The sequence below is a fragment of the Pongo abelii genome, chromosome 23 (assembly GCF_028885655.2).
Source record: "Pongo abelii isolate AG06213 chromosome 23, NHGRI_mPonAbe1-v2.0_pri, whole genome shotgun sequence".
NCBI lineage: Eukaryota > Metazoa > Chordata > Mammalia > Primates > Hominidae > Pongo > Pongo abelii.
The window spans coordinates 47324957-47345394 of record NC_085929.1 but is presented as its reverse complement, the minus strand read 5'-3'; the positions used below and the strand labels follow the sequence as shown (position 1 = coordinate 47345394).

Genomic DNA, 20438 nt, shown 5'->3' with positions numbered 1-20438 from the left:
TATTTTTTGGCATAGGTATTATGCACTGTTTTGTCGTTGAAAGTGTGGATTCTGAGTTAGGTTTTTGTGAGTTGGAATCCTGGTTTAGCAATTCACTGAGTGACTTGGAAAGAGCTACCAAACTTCTCTGTGACTCAGTTTCCTCATGTAAAATGGAAATAACAATAGCACTCACTTCACAAAGTTGTTATGTGGATTATACAATAATCCACCTAAGTGGATTTAAGTAATAAAACACTTAAAACATAACACTTAGCACTACATAAGTATTAGCTATAATTATTACCTAAATAAAAAACTTACACTTCAACTGGTTGTCATCCTGGAATCCAAAGCCAGGCAGGATCTTAGAAGGGTAAAATTTACATGGACAACCACTATTATGACAACAAATGAAATCAAAATAATTATTTACATAGAAGACCTGGAAGTCTTTGGCTTTTTCACATGTTAGGAATGAGTCTCCATTGACCATTTAGAAACTTTTCATTATTATTCATTTCTTTAGGTAGCTCCTGATTCTTGTCTAGGGCTGATTCTTGCTAATCTTTACCTCAGAGAGTTTCTCGGTGTTAATGAGGATTACACACAAAGGTAAAAAAGAGAAATACAAATGTCATTTATTTATTTATTTTTTGAGACAGAGTCTTGCTCTGTTGCCTAGGCTGGAGCACAGTGGCGTGATCTTAGCTCACTACAACCTCTGCCTCCTGGGTTCAAGTGATTCTCATGTCTTAGTCTCCTGAGTAATTGTAATCATGCATGATTACAGGCATGCACCACCATGCCCGGCTAATTTTTTTTTTTTTTTTTTTTTTTTTAGTAGAGACGGAGTTTTGCTACATTGGCCAGGCTGTTCTCAAACTCCACGCCTCAAGCAATCGGCCCACCTTGGCCTCCCAAAGTGCTGGGATTATAGGTGTGAGACACCGTGCCCAGCCAAGTCATTTATTTTTAATTTTCTAGTATTTATACTACATGAAAACTTTATTATATTTCAAGATTTTCTATTTCTCCCTAGGGCTTAAAAACAAACAAACAGGGAAATCCTCTATAATTCTTCACTAGATGGCGGTTTACAGGTTATTGGTATAATGGCATCCTGAAATGGTCTACCAATATGTACTAGACATGTAAGTAAAAAACAGGTTTATTCATCTATAAATTTATTTACATAGAGACATTATTTATTCTGCATTAAAATTGAATCAGGAGATGAAGACAAGAGGAAACATATAATCACTATGAATACAGTGATTTAAAAAAATTATATAAGTAAGCCTGAGCAACACAGTGAGATCCCATCTCTACAAAAATTTAAAAAATTAGCCAGGCATGGTGGTTTATGCCTGTAGTCCTAGCTACTTGGGAAACTGAGGCGGGAGGATAGCTTGGGAGGTCAAGACTGCAGTGAGATATGATCATGCCACTGCAGTTCAGCCTGGGAGACAGAGCAAGACCCTATCTCAGAAAAAAACAAAAACAAAAACAAAAACAAATAAAATTACATAGGTACATTGGGATGAGAAAATAAAATATATTACTTTATAAAAACAGGTGGGCTTCATGGTGAAGTACGTATAGAAAAAGTAGACCTTGAACTTAAATTTAAAACCTGTAGGATACAAAACTTTTAGTCTACTATTCTATCAGGTATAATCTATTAAAAAAGTGTTGAAATGGTTAGATAAATGTAACATCATCACTTATTTGGTGGTGGTGATGATGATAAAGATGTGAATGAATTTAAGGACTGAGTGACTGGGGATGAGACTACAGAGGCATGCGGAAGGCACATTCTCTGCTTTAAAACATGGCCAATGGCCACAGATCTGGCTTGTCCCCTTAAGTCATCACGTATCTCATGCACCTAGCTAAATGAGTACCCACTAGGTCAGCGGTGTATGTGAGAAACGCCCGGGGAGCTCTTCAAAACACATGTTCCGGTTGGGTATGGTGGCTCATGCCTATAATTCTAGCACTTTGGGGGGCCAAGGTGGTAGAATTGCTTGAGTCCAGGAGTTCAAGACCAGCCTGGGCAACATAGTGAGACCCTATCTCTATAAAAAATACAAAAATTAGTTGGGCATGATGGTGCATGCCTGTAGTCCTGGCTATTCAGGAGGCTGAGACAGGAAGATTGTTTGACCCCAGGAGGTCAAGACTCCAGTGAGCCATGATCTCGGCACTGTACTCCAACCTTGGAGACAGAGTGAGACCCTGTCTCAAAAAAACAAAAACAAAAACACATGGTCTAAGCCCTCCCTTTGAGATTTTCATTCAACAGCTCTTTATAGAGTCCTAGTACGTATGTATATTTTGAAAAAGCTTACCCAACAGTCTAGGCAGGTTCAAACCACTTCCAATTTCTGTTATTTCTTGATTCCTTTTAATTTTTAAAATTCTTCTGAGATAGGGTAACACTCTGTCACCCAGGCTAGAGTGCAGTGGTGCAATCATGGCTCACTATGGCCTTGACTTCCTGGGCTCAAGCATCATTTTATTTATTTTATTCTTTATTTATACTGGAGTGCAGTGGCGCAATCATGGCTCACTATGGCCTTGACCTCCTGGTCTCAAGCATCATTTTATTTATTTTTTATTTCTCTTCCTAACTCCCCAAACTTGTTATCAAGCATCATTTTAATCTTTTAAATAGTATAAAAATCTTACCACCACCAAAATAAGCTTTGTCTTTTAGATATTATTAAAATCAACCATATTTAACAAGTTTTAAAAATAAAATGCATCCCTTGCTCAACAGACAGCTACAATTAAACTATCACTGAAAGATGGGCAGCTGATTTTGAAACTCTTAAGGGAAAAAGATTTGGAGATTATTATCTATAACCCACTCTAGAATCAATCTTTTCATCATTTTAAATATTATATTCACTGTAACTGTATTGTCTCTGCCATTATATTTATTTATTTATTTTATTTCTATTTTGTTTTATTTTTGAGACAGGGTCTTGCTCTGTTGCCTAGGCTGAAGTGGAGTGGCACAATCTCAGCTGACTGCAGCCTTGACTTCCCAGGCTCAAGCAATCCTCCTACCTCAGCTTCCCAAAGTGCTGGGATTATAGGCGTAGCTAGGACTACAGGCATGTGTCACCACACTCAGCTAATTTTGCTTACTTTTTTGTAGAGATAAGGTCTCACTATGTTGCCCAGGCCTCCCAAAGTGGTGGGATTACAGGCGTGAGCCACCGCACCTGGCTTCTGCCATTATAGTTGATGATAGAGATGAAACGGTAAATGGTGAAAGCATTGTCTTATATTTTATGCCACACAGTTGCATTCTGATTATTTCCCTAAAAATCTGTTTGCTGCTGTAGTTGAAAACCAAGAAGTGGGCCAGGCATGGTGGCTCACGCATGTAATCCCAGCACTTTGGGAGGCCAAGGCAGGCAGATCACGAGGTCAGGAGTTCAAGACCAGCCGGGTGAAACCCCGTCTCTACTAAAAATCCAAAAATTAGCCAGGCGTGGTGGCGCACACGTGTAGTCCCAGCTACTTGGGAGGCTGAGGCAGGAGAATTGTTTGAATCTGGGAGGTGGAGGTTGCAGTGAGCCGGATCATGCCACTGCACTCCAGCCTGGGCAACAGACCGAGACTCTGTCTCAAAAAAAAAAAAAAAAAAGAAAGAAAAAAACAACAACCATGAAGTGGTTCTACATATGTCAGACAAGTTATTCTGACAAGCCCAACTCCCTGAGTAGCCCTTTTTAAAGCTAGCATTCCAAACTATACCACATATTCTAAAACTAATTTTAAGAATGTAAAAATTTTTAGAAATAATGCTTCATTAGGCATCCCACTGATTCTTCCCATTCATTCTCTGATATGTTTCAGTGTTTTTTTGAGATGAATGTCTTGCTGTCCTGCTAATGACAACATTACTCCTTTGGCAATAATCAGGGAACCATGGAAGCATCTTTCTTGTACAGATAATATAAAAAGTAGACTCGCTGGGCGCGGTGGCTCACACCTGTAATCCCAGCACTTTGGGAGGCCAAGGCGGGTGGATCACCTGAGGTCAGGAGTTCGAGACTAGCCTGGCCAACATGGTGAAACCCCATTTCTACTAAAAATACAAAAATTAGCCGGATGTGGTAGCAGGCGCCTGTAATCCCAGCTACTTGGGAGGCTGAGGCAGGAGAACTGCTTTAACCCGGGAGGCAGAGGTTACAGTAAGCAGAGATTGTGTCATTGCACTCCAGCCTGGGTGACAAGAGTGAAACTCCATCTCAAAAAAAAAAAAAGTAGACTCACAGTTCAGAATGCCACTTGCCTTCCTATATGGAATCATTTTCATGCCTGAGTGTCAAGTGTGAGACACAGTAGTAATCAAAGAGACTGACCAACATTTTCCATCTCTACAGATACAGTCCTTAGCACAGAGATGGCACTGTCATAAAAAGCAGAAATAGTCTACAGTGCTCAGATTTAAGGAAATGACAAGTTTTGAAAATCACTAGAACCTAGCAGTAGCACAGCCAGAACAGAATTTCTTTATTTCCAGTGTCATCCTGCTAAATATTTTCCAAGCTATTGATGCTTCAGGAAACTTGGATAGGTAGGTATGGCAAAGAAAAATCTAGGAAAAATAGCTCCCAAGAATTCAGAGGAACTGGCCCAGTAATTTCACTTTTTTTTTTTTTTTTTTTTGAGACGAAGTCTCACTCTGTTGCCCAAGCTGGAGTGCAATGGCGTGATCTCAGCTCACTGCAACCTCTGCCTCCTGGGTTCAAGTGATTCTCCTGCCTCAGCCTCCTGAGTAGCTGGGACTACAGGCATGCGCCACCATGCCCAGCTAATTTTTCTATTTTTAGTAGAGACGGGGTTTCACTATGTTGGCCAGGCTGGTCTCAAACTCCTGACCTCGTGATCCATCCGCCTCAGCCTCCCAAAGTGCTGGGATTACAGGTGTGAGCCACCGCGCCTGGCCTCAGTAATTTCACTTCTAAGAATTTAAGGAAATAATAGAGCAATATACAAAGAGTGTGTACACATGTACACTTACACACACACCTATGTAAGAAATAGGACCAAAAAGAAACATATACCAAAATCTTCTCAACAGTGGCTTTCTCTGAGTTGTGGGATTATTAGTAGTTAAAAAAAAAAAAAGTCTATGCTTACCTGTATTCTCTTTTTCTGTACGTACAGAACTTGCATAATAATTAGGAAAGGCATTGAGATGTTTCCCAAAAGTATTAAGTACATACTGCCATGTACTAGAGAAATATGCAAAACATGAAACCTTTTGGAGAAACCAAGTAGCACATTACATAATTTTATACCCTAAACTAACAAGCCAACTGCGTAAGAGACTTTTTTTTGAGAGAGAGACACGGTCTCACTCTGTCACCCAAGATGGAGTGCAGAGGCATGATCACAGCTCACTGCATCCTTGACCTCCTGGGCTCATGCAATCCTCCCACCTGAGTCCCCCGAGTAGCTGGGACTACAGGCATGAGCACTAATTTTTTTTATTTCTTATAGAGACAGGGTCTTGCTATGTTGCCTATGCTCATCTCGAACTCCTAACCTCAAGTGATCCTCTCATCTTGTCTTTCCAAAGTGTTGGGATTATAGGCGTGAGACACTGTACCTGGCCTAAAAGAGACTTTTTAAGTATTACATGCCTTTTAATTTTTTTCCTTTTATTTTTTTTTTTGGAGACAGAGTCTCCCTCTGTCCCCCAAGCTGGAGTGCAGTGGCACAATTTTGGCTCACTGCAACCTCCGCCTCCCGGATTCAAGTGATTCTCCTGCCTCAGCCTCCCCAGTAGCTGAGATTATAGGCATATGCCACCACACCCGGCTAATTTTTTTTTTTTGGGGGTATTTTTAGTAGAGACAGGATTCCACCATATTGGTTAGGCTGGTCTCAAACTCCTGACCTCAGGTGATCCACCCACCTTGGCCTCCCAAAGTGCTGGAATTACAGGTATGAGCCACTGCGCCCGGCCCCTTTAATTTTTCTTAAAAATTTACTCTTCTTCACCCTACAATCATTTTAACACTTCCATAAGTTTTGCATCTCTGGAAGGAGAAACACAAATGATTAATTCTTTTGATACTTCTGTCTGCAGAAAAATCTGTACCTAATGGTACATCTGATAGTTTGAGGTTTAAAATACTAATAATTCTGTTTTAAAATTCCATCTACTTCCATCCCTTCTCACTTACCCCAATGCCCAAAATCCCACGTCTAGGAGAGTAAAATTAGGACAGGCATCCCTTTTCCCCCAGATATTCACATACGTATGTATGTGAACATATACGTGTGCATATTTATTTACATTCACTTATACTTAACATGCACTTAAGGTATACAGCAAAAAAATCTAGATACAGAGGTCATTATCTTGACAGTATAATTACTAGGTTTAAGGCCTGGAAAATGCAGCTTACCATGTAAAAATATCTCACCACAAGAAATCAGTAATTTTCAAAGCTGGTAAAACTATCAATTCCACTTAAAAAAATAACTCGAGTCTACAGGTAGGTTGATAGGGTAGATAAATACTAAAATTAATACCAACTGGGTTGCTATTAAGCTTACCTTACAGCTTTGAAAAACTCTGATTTCTTGTGGGTTTCAGTGGTGAGCTGCATTTCCTTAGCTTCAGCCGACTTCCCAGCAGGAATTCGAGTCTGATGAAAAATCAGCAAAAGGAAGCCCTCACTGAGAAACATACTGGTATCATTCACTGAGTAGGGATAGTGAAAAAGGAACATATTTCTAAAGGTAAATTTACATTAGTAATATATATGCTTATATGGCAAATACATATTTAATTTCTTATGGCAGAAAGAACAATTAATTTTCCTTGAAAACCTGATTGCTTTTTCTACAATGTGTTTGCTTTTACCCTACCTTCCTCTTTGAGATATTCATTAGTCATAGTTCACCCCTTAAGTGCAAGAAATCAAAACAAAAAACCTTTAGGTCTAAATTTGAGCAACAGTTATAAGACATCTTCTGGCAGCAACACTGGGATCTTATCGCAGAAAAAAAAATTAGTAAAACAAACCTTTATCATTTTTTTGCATCATCTTTATCAAATGGGATACTACCTCTCAAATCTGTGACAAACAAATCTGGAAATCTTGCTTAATCTACATAGAAATAAGTTATAATTTTAAAGTAAATATTTGATAATTTCAAGAAAAAACATGTTTTCTAAAATGTCTTTAACACAGTAATTCACAATAGTATACATTCCTAAAACCTGACTTAAAAATAGAACTTTGCTTTAAAAACATCCTGAAATACATACCTTTCATTAATTATTCTGAATTATCACGTTTATCATATTTAAACCTTGTTCTAGACTAGTATTGTCAATAAAGCACCAGTAGTTAAGCTTAAATTTAAATGTAGTTAAGCTTAAATTTAAATTAATTAAAATTAAATAAAATAAAAAGTTCAGTTCCTCAGCTCTACTAGCAACCTTATTAGTGTACAATGGCCATGTGAGGTTAGTGGCTACCTTATGCAACAGCACAGATCCAGAGCTTACTGCAAGAAGTTCTACTGAATAGCACTGCTCTAGACAGAACCTAAATGGGGAGATAGCACAGTTAAAAAGCCTTACCTGGTCTAAGGAGGTGTGGGTGTGTAAAGGGGCTGGGCTGGCCTAAGTATCTGTTTGGAATCCTCCTTTCTGGGACAGGCTGAAGGGAGTACCTTCGCTGTGAACACAACATACATCCTGAATGAAGAATAAAGAGAATGAAATGAAACAATAGATCTAGAAAGTCTTCATGGTATAAACACACTTATCTCTAGCAGTTTAGATGCTTTAGAAAAACGCAAACTAGTATTTCCTTCCTTCTCTCCTTCAATATTCTTTTTTTTTTTTTAAGACAGAGTCTCACTCTGTCACCCAGGCTGGAGTCAGTGGCGTGATCTCGGCTCACTGCAACCTCCGCCTCCTGGGTTCAAGTGATTCTCCTGCCTCAAACCTCCTACATAGCTGGGATTACAGGTGCGTGCCACCATGCCTGGCTAATTTTTGTAGAGATGGGGTTTAATCCTGTTGGCCAGGCTGGTCTCGAACTCTTGACCTCAAGTGATCAGCCCACCTCGGCCTCCCAAAGTGTTTGGATTACAGGCGTGAGCCACTGCACCTGGCCCTCCTTCAATATTTATATGGCCTTTGCTCTGTGTCAGACTCTGTGTTGGGCCCTAGGAAAACAGAAATGAGATCATCTTTACCCTCAGAGACATTTGTCTGCTACAATATTTTATACACATACACACACACACACACACACACACACATATAAAATAAAGGTATGAATAAGGAGCTATGAAAACAGAAGGAACTAAAAAAGGCAGGGGAAGGATATCACAGAGGCAGTCTGAAAGGATATCACAGAGATAGCATAAAGCTGTGTCCTAAAACTCAGGAAAAGATAATCAACATTTTTTATTGAGACTATGTTAAGCATGAGAAAATATGCACATGCTATCTCATTTAATCTTGGAATGTTAGAGCTAGATAAAATAATTTATGAAAAATGCTTAATCATAGAGTACAACAAATGTTACCGTTATTAGCATTAATTAAAAAATTCTTTGCACATGATTGGAACATGCGCAAAGAAAGAAACATGAATGACAAGGCTATATGCTGTGGTCTTTAAAGAATGCACAGTCTAGTGGAGGTGAGACAAAACAGAGCATTACAATCTTAAAGGGTGAATGCAATGGTGGATTCACACATAAGGAGTTTTGTCTGTTGGGTTTTTTTTTTTTTTTTTGAGACAGGTCTCACTCTGTCGCCCAGGCTGGAGTATAGTGGCATGATCATAGCTCACTGCAGCTTTGTTCCTCTGGGCTTAGGCAATAAATGAAATGAAACAATACATCTAGAAAGTCTTCATGGTATAAACGCACTTACCCATCTCCAGCAGTTTGGATGCTTTAGAAAAATGCAAACTAATATTTCCTTCCTTCTCTCCTTCAATATTTATTCATTTATTTAAGACAGAGTCTCACTCTGTCGCCCAGGCTGGAGTCAGTGGCTCAGCCTCCCAAGTAGCTGGGACTACAGGTATGTGCCACCAAGCCTGGTTAATTTTTTTTATTTTTGGTAGAGATGAGGTCTCACTATGTTGCCCAGGTTGGAAACCCACACCAATTTCTTTGTAATCATCTTAGAAGCTATGATTTTTCTTTTTTTAAAATCTTTTTAGAAGAAGCTATGATTTTTCTTAACAATTCTCTACAAACTTAACTGGAATTAACTTTTAAGACTCTTCTCTCCCAAATACATATATTATTATTCATAATTCATAGTCCTTACAGAAATTTGTATGTTCACAAGGAGATTGTACAGTATTGATTGTTGAGATTAAACAGAGAGGACCTAGTGAGCAGCAAGGGGGAGGGATAAGAGCAAAGATTATGAAGTCAAATAAACCTGAGTTTGAATCTCAGCGTCTCTGGTACTAACTGTAACCTTGTCCAGATTACTTCTCTGAGTCTGATTCTGTGTTTGTAAAATAATGATGATAATGCCTACCTCACGTGACAGTTAAAAATCTAATTCCTTAATTTAGAATACAAAGACTTCAAAGCTTTCTTACCTTCCTAATCTTTTCATCTCCCTCCAGCAGCACTAAACCTGTGGAGTAGTCTGCTGTTGCATTGGTGATTTCTCTTTCTCTCCTCCTGCACCTTCTCCACATGCACGCTTGTACACACATACTCATGCACACATAGTGTCTTCTGTAATCTCATTCGGGAGTAAAATTTCAGAATATAAAAAGTTAACTGATTCCTTTTTCAATGCTCATATGAAATAATCCTAGCATATCCTTCTATTTTGAACCACTCTTAAGCAGACGGAGCTTAACTTTAATAAATTCAAAGCAAACAAGTAACACTTTAACAGGAGACATAAATTAAGATGTTTATTCCCAGTAAATTTTTAAAAAAGGTCTCAACAGCTTTTTACTTACATTAAACATCTTTTGCCGGAAGTCATATAATTAGCAGCAAAGCTGGTGTGTTAAGTCCTATTTCAAAAATATCCAGTTCATAAGCTTCAAACTCTTTTGCTTAGGAAACTTCATGATTTGGATCCTGCTCCCTTATCTGACCTAATCCTCAAAAAACATTATTGCAGCCACACTAAGCTACTTGAAGAACCCCGGCTAAATCATTCTGTATCATAATAGCATTTGCATTAAAAAATATAGTTCTCTCAGTCTAAAGTGGACACTGCCTGCTTATATGATTACACAAATTCTAAAAAATATCGGCTCAAACATCACTTATGCAGGAGACTTACTCTTCTCACACCTACTGCCTCTGTTCTGCTTCTGTTTCAGATGTCTTCCTCAATGCTCCTATGATTTCTATTTTAATACCTACTACACTTCACATAATTGCTAATTAGTTTGCCAGTCTACTATGAACAATCTTTGGAAGCAGAGATCACTTGTTATTTGACTTTATTTTCCCAGTGACTTGATTTGGAATGTATTTTGAAGTTAAAAGTCAATGAGTCTGGCTTCTAATTGGACATAAGAAATAAAGAAAAAAGAGGAATTAAGAATAATTCTTGGTTTTTGACTTGAACAAGTGAATAAAAGGTTGTAACCATTACATGAAACAGGAAAGCCTGAGATATTTATTAGAAATAAATTTAATGGAGAGGTCAAATGAGCAACCTTAATTTCAGGGAGAAAAGTGCTAGGCTAAATATATAAATTAGGGTGTTATAAGCACACAGATGGCATCTAAAGCCCTGGGAATGGGTATTACCCAAGAAGACTGAACAAAGCCTGGCACTGTAATATTTTAGTGTGAGAAAGAGCACAGGAGAAAGAAGGAAAACTAGAAGAGTATGGTATTTAGGGCCAGGCGTGGTGGCTCACACTTGTAATCCCAGCACTTTGGGAGGCCGAGGCAGGCAGACAGATCACTTGAGGCCAGGAGTTCAGGACCAGCCTGGCCAACATGGCTAAACCCTGTCTCTATCTGCCGCCCCCCACAAAAAGAGTGTGGTATTTAGAAGTTAAAAAACAAGTGTTTTAAGAAGTGGGGAGGACTATGCCAGGCGTGGTGGCTCACACCTGTAATGCCAGCACTTTGGGAGGCCGAGATGGGTGGATTACCTGAGGTCGGGAGTTCGAGACCAGCCTGACCAACATGGACAAACCCTGTTTCTACTAAAAATACAAAATTAGCTGGGCATGGTGGCACATGCCTGTAATCCCAGCTACTCGGGAGGCTGAGGCAGGAGAATGGCTTGAACCTGGGAAGTAGAGGTTGCAGTAGGGAGCCGAGATCACACCACTGCACTCTAGCCTGGGCAACGAGAGTGAAACTCCATCTCAAAAAAAAAAAAAAAAAAAAAAAAAAAGGTGGGGAGGGCTCACAGTGTGGCAAATGCTTCAAAATATAAGGAAGCCAAAAGGACAACCACTGGATATGGTAACATCAAAGTCACTGGAGACCCTGGCGATTTTAACAGAGTAAAGAAGACAGAAGACAGATTGGAGTGTGCCAAGGAGGGAATAGGATGTAAGAAAGCAAAGACACTGAGACAATACTCTGGATAAGTTTTGTTGTGAAGAGGCAGAGAAAATGGCACAGCAGATGGCTGGGAGGCAAAGGATCAACAAAGAAGGGTATAACTGCAGAAACAAGTGCTCGTATTATAACTTTACACTCCACTGAAATTAGTTTTTTCAAACTATATGAATTTCTTAAGAGCAGAATTTCCTATTTTCTACCTTCTCTCTGTATCATAGTGTCAGAGGCGTTTGAACCAGAGCAACTCCATCTTCACTAGGGGTTTGGTAAAATAAGGCTAAGACCTGCTGGGCTACATTCCCAGTAAGTTAAGGCAGTCTTAATCACAGAATGAAATAGGAAGTCAGCACAAAATGCAGGACATAAAAACCCTGCTAATAAAACAGGTAGGTTATAGTAAAGAAGCTGGCCAGCTGGGTGCGGTGGCTCATGCCTGTAATCCCAGCACTTTGGGAGGCTGAGGCGGGCGTATCACCTGAGGTTGGGAGTTCGAGATCAGCCTGACCAACATGGACAAACCCCCTCTCTACTAAAAATACAAAATTAGCCGGGCGTGGTGGCGCTTGCCTGTAATCCCAGCTACTCAGCGGGCTGAGGCAGGAGAATGGCTTGAACCCGGGAGGTAGACGTTGCAGTGAGCCAAGACCCCACCATTGCACTCCAGCCTGGGCAATAAGAGCAAAACTCCACCTCAAATAATAATAATAACAATAATAATGATAATAAAATAAAATAAAGTCCCTGTCAAATTTAGACATTGCAAACATGTTCTCCTAGACTGTCACCTTCCTGTGAACTTTACCTGTGATGTTCTTAAAAAAAGGAGGTGGCCAAACCCCACTAAAACTAAGATGGCAATGACAGTAACCTGTGATTGTCCTCACTGCTACACTCCCACCAGCACCCCAAGAGTTTACAGATGCCATGGCAACGTCAGGAAGTTATCCTATATGGTCTGAAATGGGGAAGCATGAATAATCCACTTCCTGTTTAGGATATAATCAAGAAATAACCATAAAAATGGGCAACCAGCAGCCCTTGGGGCTGCTCTGCCTATGGACTAGCCATTCTTTATTCCTTTACTTTCTTAATAAACTTGCTTTCACTTTACTCTGTGGATTCCACTCAAATTCTTTCTTGCACGAGATCCAAGAACCACCTCTTGGGGTCTGGATTGGGACCCATTTCCGGTAACAGTAGGTTCTCAGTATCTGTTTGTGGAATGCCTAGAACCTAAACTCTTTAAGTCCTAGTCCGAGAAATGCAGTAGAGTGGAATGAGGAGAACTTGAAATTAGACTCAAGTTTAAAAATCAGATTTTTCACTAACAAGCTATGTAGCCTTAGACAAATTAGTTTCTCTCTCAGAACGTCTGTTTTCTTACAGGCATAAAATATTTATTTTGCTAGAATGCTGTGTCAGTTAAATGAGCACTTGCTACAGTGTGACTCAGAGGGTACTCAAATAATTCTTGACATTATTGGCTATTATTTCCAGTGGTAGGCAAATTATAATCATGGGTATGCCACACATAAGTACATGTAAGCACATATACTGGAGAGAATTTAAATTGAGTTTTAAGCATTTCACAATACCTCTCAAAAATGAGTATATAAAAAAATGCAAAGCAAAAAAATATTCAGACCTGACGAATGGTCTTGAAAGACTGGAAACATACACTACAGTTTTAGATTTCATTAGAGTATCATTTAACTGAGGGGTTATAAATGTGATGGAAAAAATAAACATAACATAGAGGAGGAAAAACAAAGATTATAGGGAATTTTCTGAGAGAATAAAATGAGCCAGGTATAGAATATAAGACCTTTAAATTCGGGTCTAGACTACTGGTAATTTATCCCCAAAGAAAATCACCTTTGGCCTAACTGGGCTCTCGAATTCTACCTTCCCATACATGACTGAATTTCCAAATAGTAGCCACTGATCCATTACAAATGTAAATCACATCATTAAACTTGCATATTCCCCACTCCCCACAAAGGCTTCCCACTGTACTTGAAATAAGTGCTAGCTTTATGTGCAACAGCCCCAACTGGCAACAACCAAAATGTCCATCAACATGGCCAGTGGCTACCATATTAGATCACTATGTGGCTGACTGTCATATAGGTCTCAGCAATAATGTCATCTCCTCAAGAAGCCTTCTAAAACCAATCTAAAGTAGCACTCTGCCCCCAGCACATTGCTCTTTATTTTTTTTTGGAGCACATATCACATTATCTCAAATTATTTTATTTGTTCTCTTATTTGTATTCTATTATAATGCAAGCACCAGGAAAACTGGTGTCTTTTGTTCAATACTGTTACCACCAGTGGCTAAAACGGTGCCTGGCACAAAGTAGACATTCAATAATTATACAGTGAATACATAAACACACAACTTTCCAAATCTTTAATTACATGTTTTATAGCAGTAAACCTTGGGTGGACAAAGATACTATAATCTCAAATGACTTACCACTGGCATGCAGAAAGTTAACGTATCAGGCTACTTCCTCCAAGAGGCTTTCATTGACACCCCCAGCCTGAGCTGTCTCTCATATAATTGTTTAGCATCCAGTACTTCCTCTCATCATAACTATTATATTGTAACTAAGTTACTTGTTTGTATCTCCCACTGAACTGTTTCTTGACTGAAATAAATATGTTAACTGCTTGAATACTTTCTTCACCGGTAAGTCACTACTTCATTTTTCTAAACCAAAGCATAGAAGAGCTGGGAAGTAATTAAGGCCCAGTAATCTAGAGGTCATATTATGCAAGGGATATGCTGTGGCTATTAGCAACAGATTCCATTGGCTTATGAGGCACTGCCTGAAGCTTCCAGGGAAATATACAGGGGAAACAGTCCAGAGGATTCAGGATGGCCTGCTACAACTCTGGACTAGCTCTATCTGGAAGGTCCAGTCCCTACAATGACCCCAGAATGACACCATAATGCAGCCCTCTCTGACATATTTGTAACCCTGCTTGCCACATAATCAGTATCCTCATCTCCTAGCACAGGGTAATAACATCGTCTTTAACATAAAAATGTACCTATTTGCAGTCACTACCTCTATCACCACCACCAGCAGAGCCTGAGCTGAGGAAACCACGGTTCTCAATACCCAGCATACCCACTTCCAATTATCTGTTAAAACATGGTGGATTACTATGAAGTTCTAGGAGTGCAAAGATATGCTTCACCTGAGGACATTAAAAAAGCTTATCATAAAGTGGCACTTAAATGGCACCCTGATAAAAATCCAGAAAATAAAGAAGAAGCAGAGAGAAAATTCAAAGAAGTAGCTGAGGCATATGAGGTATTATCAAATGATGAAAAACGGGACATTTATGATAAATATGGCACAGAAGGATTAAACGGAGGTGGAAGTCATTTTGATGACGAATGTGAGTATGACTTCACATTCCATAAGCCAGATGATGTTTTTAAAGAAATTTTTCATGAAAGGGATCCATTCTCTTTTCACTTCTTTGAAGACTCGCTTGAGGACCTGTTAAATCGTCCAAGAAGCTCCTATGGAAACAGAAACAAAGATGCAGGATCCTTTTTCTCTACCGCCAGTGAATATCCAATTTTTGAGAAATTTTCTTCATATGATACAGGATATACATCACAGGGTTCATTGGGGCATGAAGGCCTTACTTCTTTCTCTTCCCTGGCTTTTGATGATAGTGGGATGGACAACTACATATCTGTCACAACTTCAGACAAAACTGTTAATGGCAGAAATATTAATACAAAGAAAATTATTGAAAGTGATCAAGAAAGAGAAGCTGAAGATAATGGAGAGTTGACATTTTTTCTTGTAAATAGTGTGGCCAATGAAGAGGGCTTTGCAGAAGAATGCAGCTGGAGAAGACAGTCATTCAACAACTATTCACCAAATTCTCACAGCTCCAAACATGTATCTCAATATACTTTTATGGACAATGATGAGGGAGGTATATCTTGTGTTACCAGCAACCGGGATCCCCCTATTTTCTCAGCAGGAGTCAAAGAGGGTGGTAAGAGGAAAAAAAAGAAGTGTAAAGAGGTGCAAAAGAAGTCTACCAAAAGGAATTGTTAAATTGACTCTTCATATATATAACATTTGAACACAATTATGTGTGTTTTGGTTAATCACAAATTTTGTAGATAACACTTGTTTAATACTATACTAAGAGCTTTTCAACACTTTTAGCAGGATTGTGGACATTTGGTTAGTAGCTTTTTTGATTGGGTATGTCAGAAAAGGATGAGTTTGTGGTGACAGTTGGTGCTAATAAGAATTTGCCTGGGCAGTATAGTGAGATCTTTTCTCTACAAAAAATTTAAAAATTAGCCAAGTGTGGTGGTGCGCACCTGTAGTCCCAGCTACTCAGGAAGCTGGTAGAAAGACTGCTTGAGCCTGGGAGACATAGGTTGCAGTGTACTGGGATCACGCCACTGCACTCCAGCTTGGGCGACAAAGTAAGACCCTGTCTTAAAAAAAAAAAAAAAAAAGGAATTTGGAAAACTGCAAAGAGTTTTTTACTTTTGAATTTTTCTTTAGTAGAGTTTACAGACTATTTTTCTTTTTTCTAATTAAAACCACTATACAAACTTCTGAAACATGCATAGCATTAGGAGACAAGAATGTATTAAGACACACAAGTTCAGACTACACAATTATTCATGAAATGGCTTTTTTGCAATGGAGGTACAGCATTTGATGCATTATAACTTAAAGGTACTACAAATTAAAAATTAAAGTATAAAGTATTTTAAGTTAAAAATAGACTTAGCTGGGTGCAGTGGCTCACACCTGTAATCCTAGCATCTTGGGAGGCCCAGGCAGGAGGGCTGCTTGAAGTCAGAATTTCACGACAGTCCGGGTAACATAATGAGACCTGTCCTCTATAAAAAAACTTTCAAAAAAATTTAGCTGGGTGTGGTGGTACACGCCTGTAGTCCTAGCTACTTAGGAGGCTGAGGTGGAAGGATTGCTTGAGCCCAGGAGTTTGAGGTTGTAGGGAGCTATGATCTTACCATTGCACTCCAGCTGACAGTGTGACCCTGTCTCTAAAGAAAAATAGAAAATTAAAAAAATTAAAAAACGGGTAACATGGTAAATTTTATGTAGTATATTTTACCACACTTTTTTAAGGCCAGTCTTACCCTGAATTCCTCAGAGCAGACTGTATGGTAGGCCATCACTGAATCACTCCAGATAGGAAATTTTCTATTTTTGTTTAGAGTTTGTACACAAAATCTACAAATACATTACTCTAAAATAGCACCTATAGCCATTTTAATTTAGTCATGTTGGAAGAAAAACAGCTGGGTTACAAATACATCAGATCTCGAGCAAATGGTTTGAGTTACATCTAGCAGCACTAAAACTTATTCACCTTTGGCCAAATACAAATGCAAAATTAGAAAAAAATTATAATATCTGCTATTTTTAAAAGACAGCTATAGTCAAGAGCTTGTGTTTTGTATTGGTATTTGATTTTCAGTGCGCAGATGGGAGAAGGAAAGGTTATTTATTCTATAGAAGAGACTGGGGACAATTAGTATTCAAAGTTTATTTTCAGAAAATAAAATAATAAAAGCCCAGGGTATTTTAAATGCTTCTAACATATGATATTTAGTAGAGTTTATCTCTTATCATGTATGTGGTAGTAAAGTTGAAAAAAAAATTGCAATTTTCCAAAAACTAAAGCAAAAATCAGTGTCTCAGAAAATTTAAGAATGTAATCACATGGCCTGTAGTCCATTTCTTCCCTCTTAACAGAAAACCAAAAATTTAGATTTAATCATCTTACTCAATAGCTTAAAATTCCTCAAAGTTTTCCCACCATCTAAAGGAAAAAGCTAATTGTTTGCTTAACATAATACACAAGGCCCTCCACGAGCCAGCCACCAGTTTTCCCAACTTGATTTCCTATCAGCTCCTTGTACTCATGCTCTAGCCCAACTTTACCCAAAATCTGTTCCAGGGATACCAGTTCAAGACTCATCACAGAAAAGAGGTTCATGGTCAAATACATTTTTACACATTTTGCAAATTACTGTGGAACACATCTCTTAGAAACCTAGACTATTAAGGGCTGGGTGCAGTGGCTCACACTTATAATCGCAACACTTTGAGAAGCTGAGGTGAGAGTTCAAGTTTACTTTGGGCAACATGGCGAGACCCCATCTCCAAAAAAAGAATTAAACTATTATGTACATTATGAAAGGCAGCATTCCCCAAAAGTATTTGATCACAGAATCATTTTCATGTAATGCCTACTATTTTGTCTGAGAGCATCTTTCAAAAAATCTTTTCCTAAGCCAGGCGCGGTGGCTCACGCCTGTAATCCCAGCACTTTGGGAGGCCTAGGCGGGTGGATCACGAGGTCAGGAGTTCAAAACCAGCCTGGCCAAGATGGTGAAATCCCATCTCTACTAAAAACACATAAATTAGCCAGGCGTGGTGGCGGGGGCCTGTAATCCTAGCTACTCGGGAGGCTGAGGCAGGAGAATCGCTTGAACTCGGGAGGTGGAGGTTGCAGTGAGGCAAGAGATCGCGCCACTGCACTCCAGCCTGGGCGACAAGAGAAAGACTCTATCTCAAAAAAAAAAAAAGCTTCTCCAGCCATACTAAACGATTGCAACGCTTAGCGCTGGCCATCCCGTTTCAGAGTTCTGTGCCTTTGCAAGTGTTCCTTCTGGTAGTATGGCTCCTTTAGTCAGGTTGGTGAGAGCCTTTCAAATAAAAGCAAATTCCAGGCCGGGTGCGGTGGCTCAGAGAGGAGGGTGGATTGCTTGAGGCCAGGAGTTCGAGATCAGCTTGGCCAACGTGGCAAAATCTGGTCTCTACTACAATTACAAAAATTAGCCAGGCGTGGTGGCACACGCCTATAATCCCAGCTACCTCGGGAGGCTGAGGCACGAGAATTGCTTGAACCCAGGAGGCAGAGGTTGCAAATGAGCAGAGATTGCCACTGCACTCCAGTCTGAGCGACAGAATGAGAGCCTGTCTCAAAAAAAGACTGAACAATTGCACATCTTTCTTTTCACCTAATCCCACGGAGAGTTACGTCTTTCTGCAGCTTTACTATGAGAACTGAAGAACAAGTTCTGTGCACTGGACAATAACTTTTTATTTTTTATAGTAAGAAGTCGACGTAATTAACATTCCATTTTAAATGAATTCAAGTATATCAACATAAACATATGCCAAGACATAGCTTTGATGTCAAATACTATACGTTCTGGTTCTCTTATTGTTCATATATTGGCCCAAAAAACTGAAACACGATCCAATGGCAGATCCGCCTGCATGGCAGGTGATCCAGTTTTCACTGATTTAAGCTTTATGTTCATCAAATTAATTGCTGGCAATAGAGGACACCTTACAAAAAATTATTCTCCTTATCCTTCGTCTTGTCTTTACAAACAGGACTTTCAGAAACAGAATACCCCAGAAGTATTTCCAAACAGTTACCTTTCCTAAGACGAGCTGCTGAAAGAATTTGTGTTACTAAACATGCTTCGTGTATATTCTGGAGCAAGCTCTCATGCCTAACAGAAACAAGAGCTACTTGATGTGAGACACTTTGTCACTTAAGTGTGATAATTGCCACAACTTCGGAGTCCGAGTAACTTGGAAGACAGCCCCTCTGGGGGATGGCACACTTTTTTCTCTGCAGTCATTTCGGCTTCACAGAATACCTCAACGGTAGAAAACACACTGGGCCCACCCCTTTCCAGGAGCAGCCGGTAGAGAAGAAATCCGCGGAGAGCACAGAGGGTTGGGCAGCGGAGGCCCCACCAGGAGAAGGGTCAGCCGAACCAGGGATCGCCTGAGACCAACTTGGGTCCCTCCAGGGGACACCATGGGAGGAGACCGTGGGAGGAGAGTCTAACCTGAGAGGCCGCGGACGTTTGCTACAGCGGGAACCAGCTTGGGGGCTGAGAGCAGCCAAGGCATGACGGCCTAACTCACGCGTCGGGAAGAGAAAGAGGGTAACGATGGGGAATGCAACCGCCTGCAGCGCCGCGTCGCCAGGAAACCAGGCCAGCCGCACCTCCCCTTCCGGCGGAGGCGGCTAGCGGGCCTTCCTTGCGCGGCGACGCAGGGTGTGACGTCATGCCCCGAGCTGGGACCGCCCCTCCGGCTCCACGCCCTTTTTTTAGGTCCAGGGCGTTGAGCTCTACTCAGTGCACGCACCCACACAATATGCTCTTGGACGTCTCTACCTGGAGGAGATGTTATCTCCCGCCTCCTTGAAGGCGCCCATTTCTGGGGTTGCCCCATCCAGGGAGCTGGTTCCTAGTTAAGAATATGAGAATGTATGAGCAGGGAGGCAGGCAACAGCACGAACAGCCACGCTTCTAGAAGATTCTAGGGAGCGCGCAGGAGCAGCGCAGAGGGAGTAGGAATGAGCAGGCGGAGGACCCGAGGTCACGAGACCGTTGGGTGGGAGGAGCCAGTGGCCGGGGAGGTTCTAGTCTGTTCTGTCTCGCGGCAGCCGCCCCCTTCTGCGCGGTCACGCCAAGCCAGCGCTTGGGCCTGGAACCGGGCCGTAGCCCCCCAGTTTCGCCCACCACCTCTCTACCATGGACCCCCGCAAAGTGAACGAACTTCGGGCCTTTGTGAAAATGTGTAAGCAGGATCCGAGCGTTCTGCACACCGAGGAAATGCGCTTCCTGAGGGAGTGGGTGGAGAGGTGAGACCCAGGCCTGAAGACCGTTGGGGGTGGGGGGAAGCACGGCCCCCCGGGGGAGCCGGGCCGGACCTGGCTCGGGCCGGCGGGCGAGGCGGGGTCGCCGCCCCTTCTTTGCCCGGGAAAGGGAGGCAACTTCGAGGGGTCATGGAAGATCGCGAGCCTTGGGT

The 20438-nt window shown here is 40.7% G+C and overlaps 3 protein-coding genes across 15 annotated transcripts in view; 2 read left to right on the top strand and 1 right to left on the bottom strand.

Moving 5' to 3' along the window:
• The window catches only part of XPNPEP3 (X-prolyl aminopeptidase 3), a 71200-nt gene extending 51287 nt beyond the window's left edge, over window positions 1-19913 (bottom strand). For 3 of the 12 annotated variants that reach the window (XM_054542979.2, XM_054542981.2, XM_063722731.1), the window contains exons 1-4: window positions 14045-14491; window positions 9609-9750; window positions 8100-8202; window positions 7610-7726 (exon numbers count right to left, since the gene is read on the bottom strand). In XM_054542979.2, coding sequence (XP_054398954.1) covers window positions 7610-7726; window positions 8100-8202; window positions 9609-9734 — 346 coding nt within the window. In that variant the 5' untranslated portion in view covers window positions 9735-9750; window positions 14045-14491. 12 annotated transcript variants of the gene reach the window in all.
• DNAJB7 (DnaJ heat shock protein family (Hsp40) member B7) lies at window positions 14570-16088 on the top strand. Of its 2 annotated transcripts, XM_054543511.1 has the most exons (2): window positions 14570-14979; window positions 15070-16088. In XM_054543511.1, the coding sequence occupies exons 1-2, from the start codon at window positions 14730-14732 to the stop codon at window positions 15657-15659; spliced, it is 840 nt and encodes a 279-aa protein (XP_054399486.1). In that variant the 5' UTR covers window positions 14570-14729; the 3' UTR covers window positions 15660-16088. The 2 variants fall into 2 exon arrangements, with proteins under 2 accessions (XP_054399486.1, XP_002831224.2); XM_002831178.4 differs by having other exon boundaries at window positions 14730-16088.
• Window positions 19914-19968: 55 nt separating the features above from the next.
• ST13 (ST13 Hsp70 interacting protein) overlaps window positions 19969-20438 on the top strand; it is a 31485-nt gene continuing 31015 nt past the window's right edge. Inside the window, 1 exon segment of the mRNA NM_001133649.1 lies at window positions 19969-20271. Within this exon segment, the coding sequence (NP_001127121.1) occupies window positions 20162-20271 (110 nt within the window). The 5' untranslated portion in view covers window positions 19969-20161.

What these genes read in the sequence shown, in the direction of transcription:
- DNAJB7 (XM_002831178.4), top strand. Translation starts at nt 14,730, where the DNA reads ATGGTGGATTACTATGAAGTTCTAGGAGTGCAAAGATATGCTTCACCT.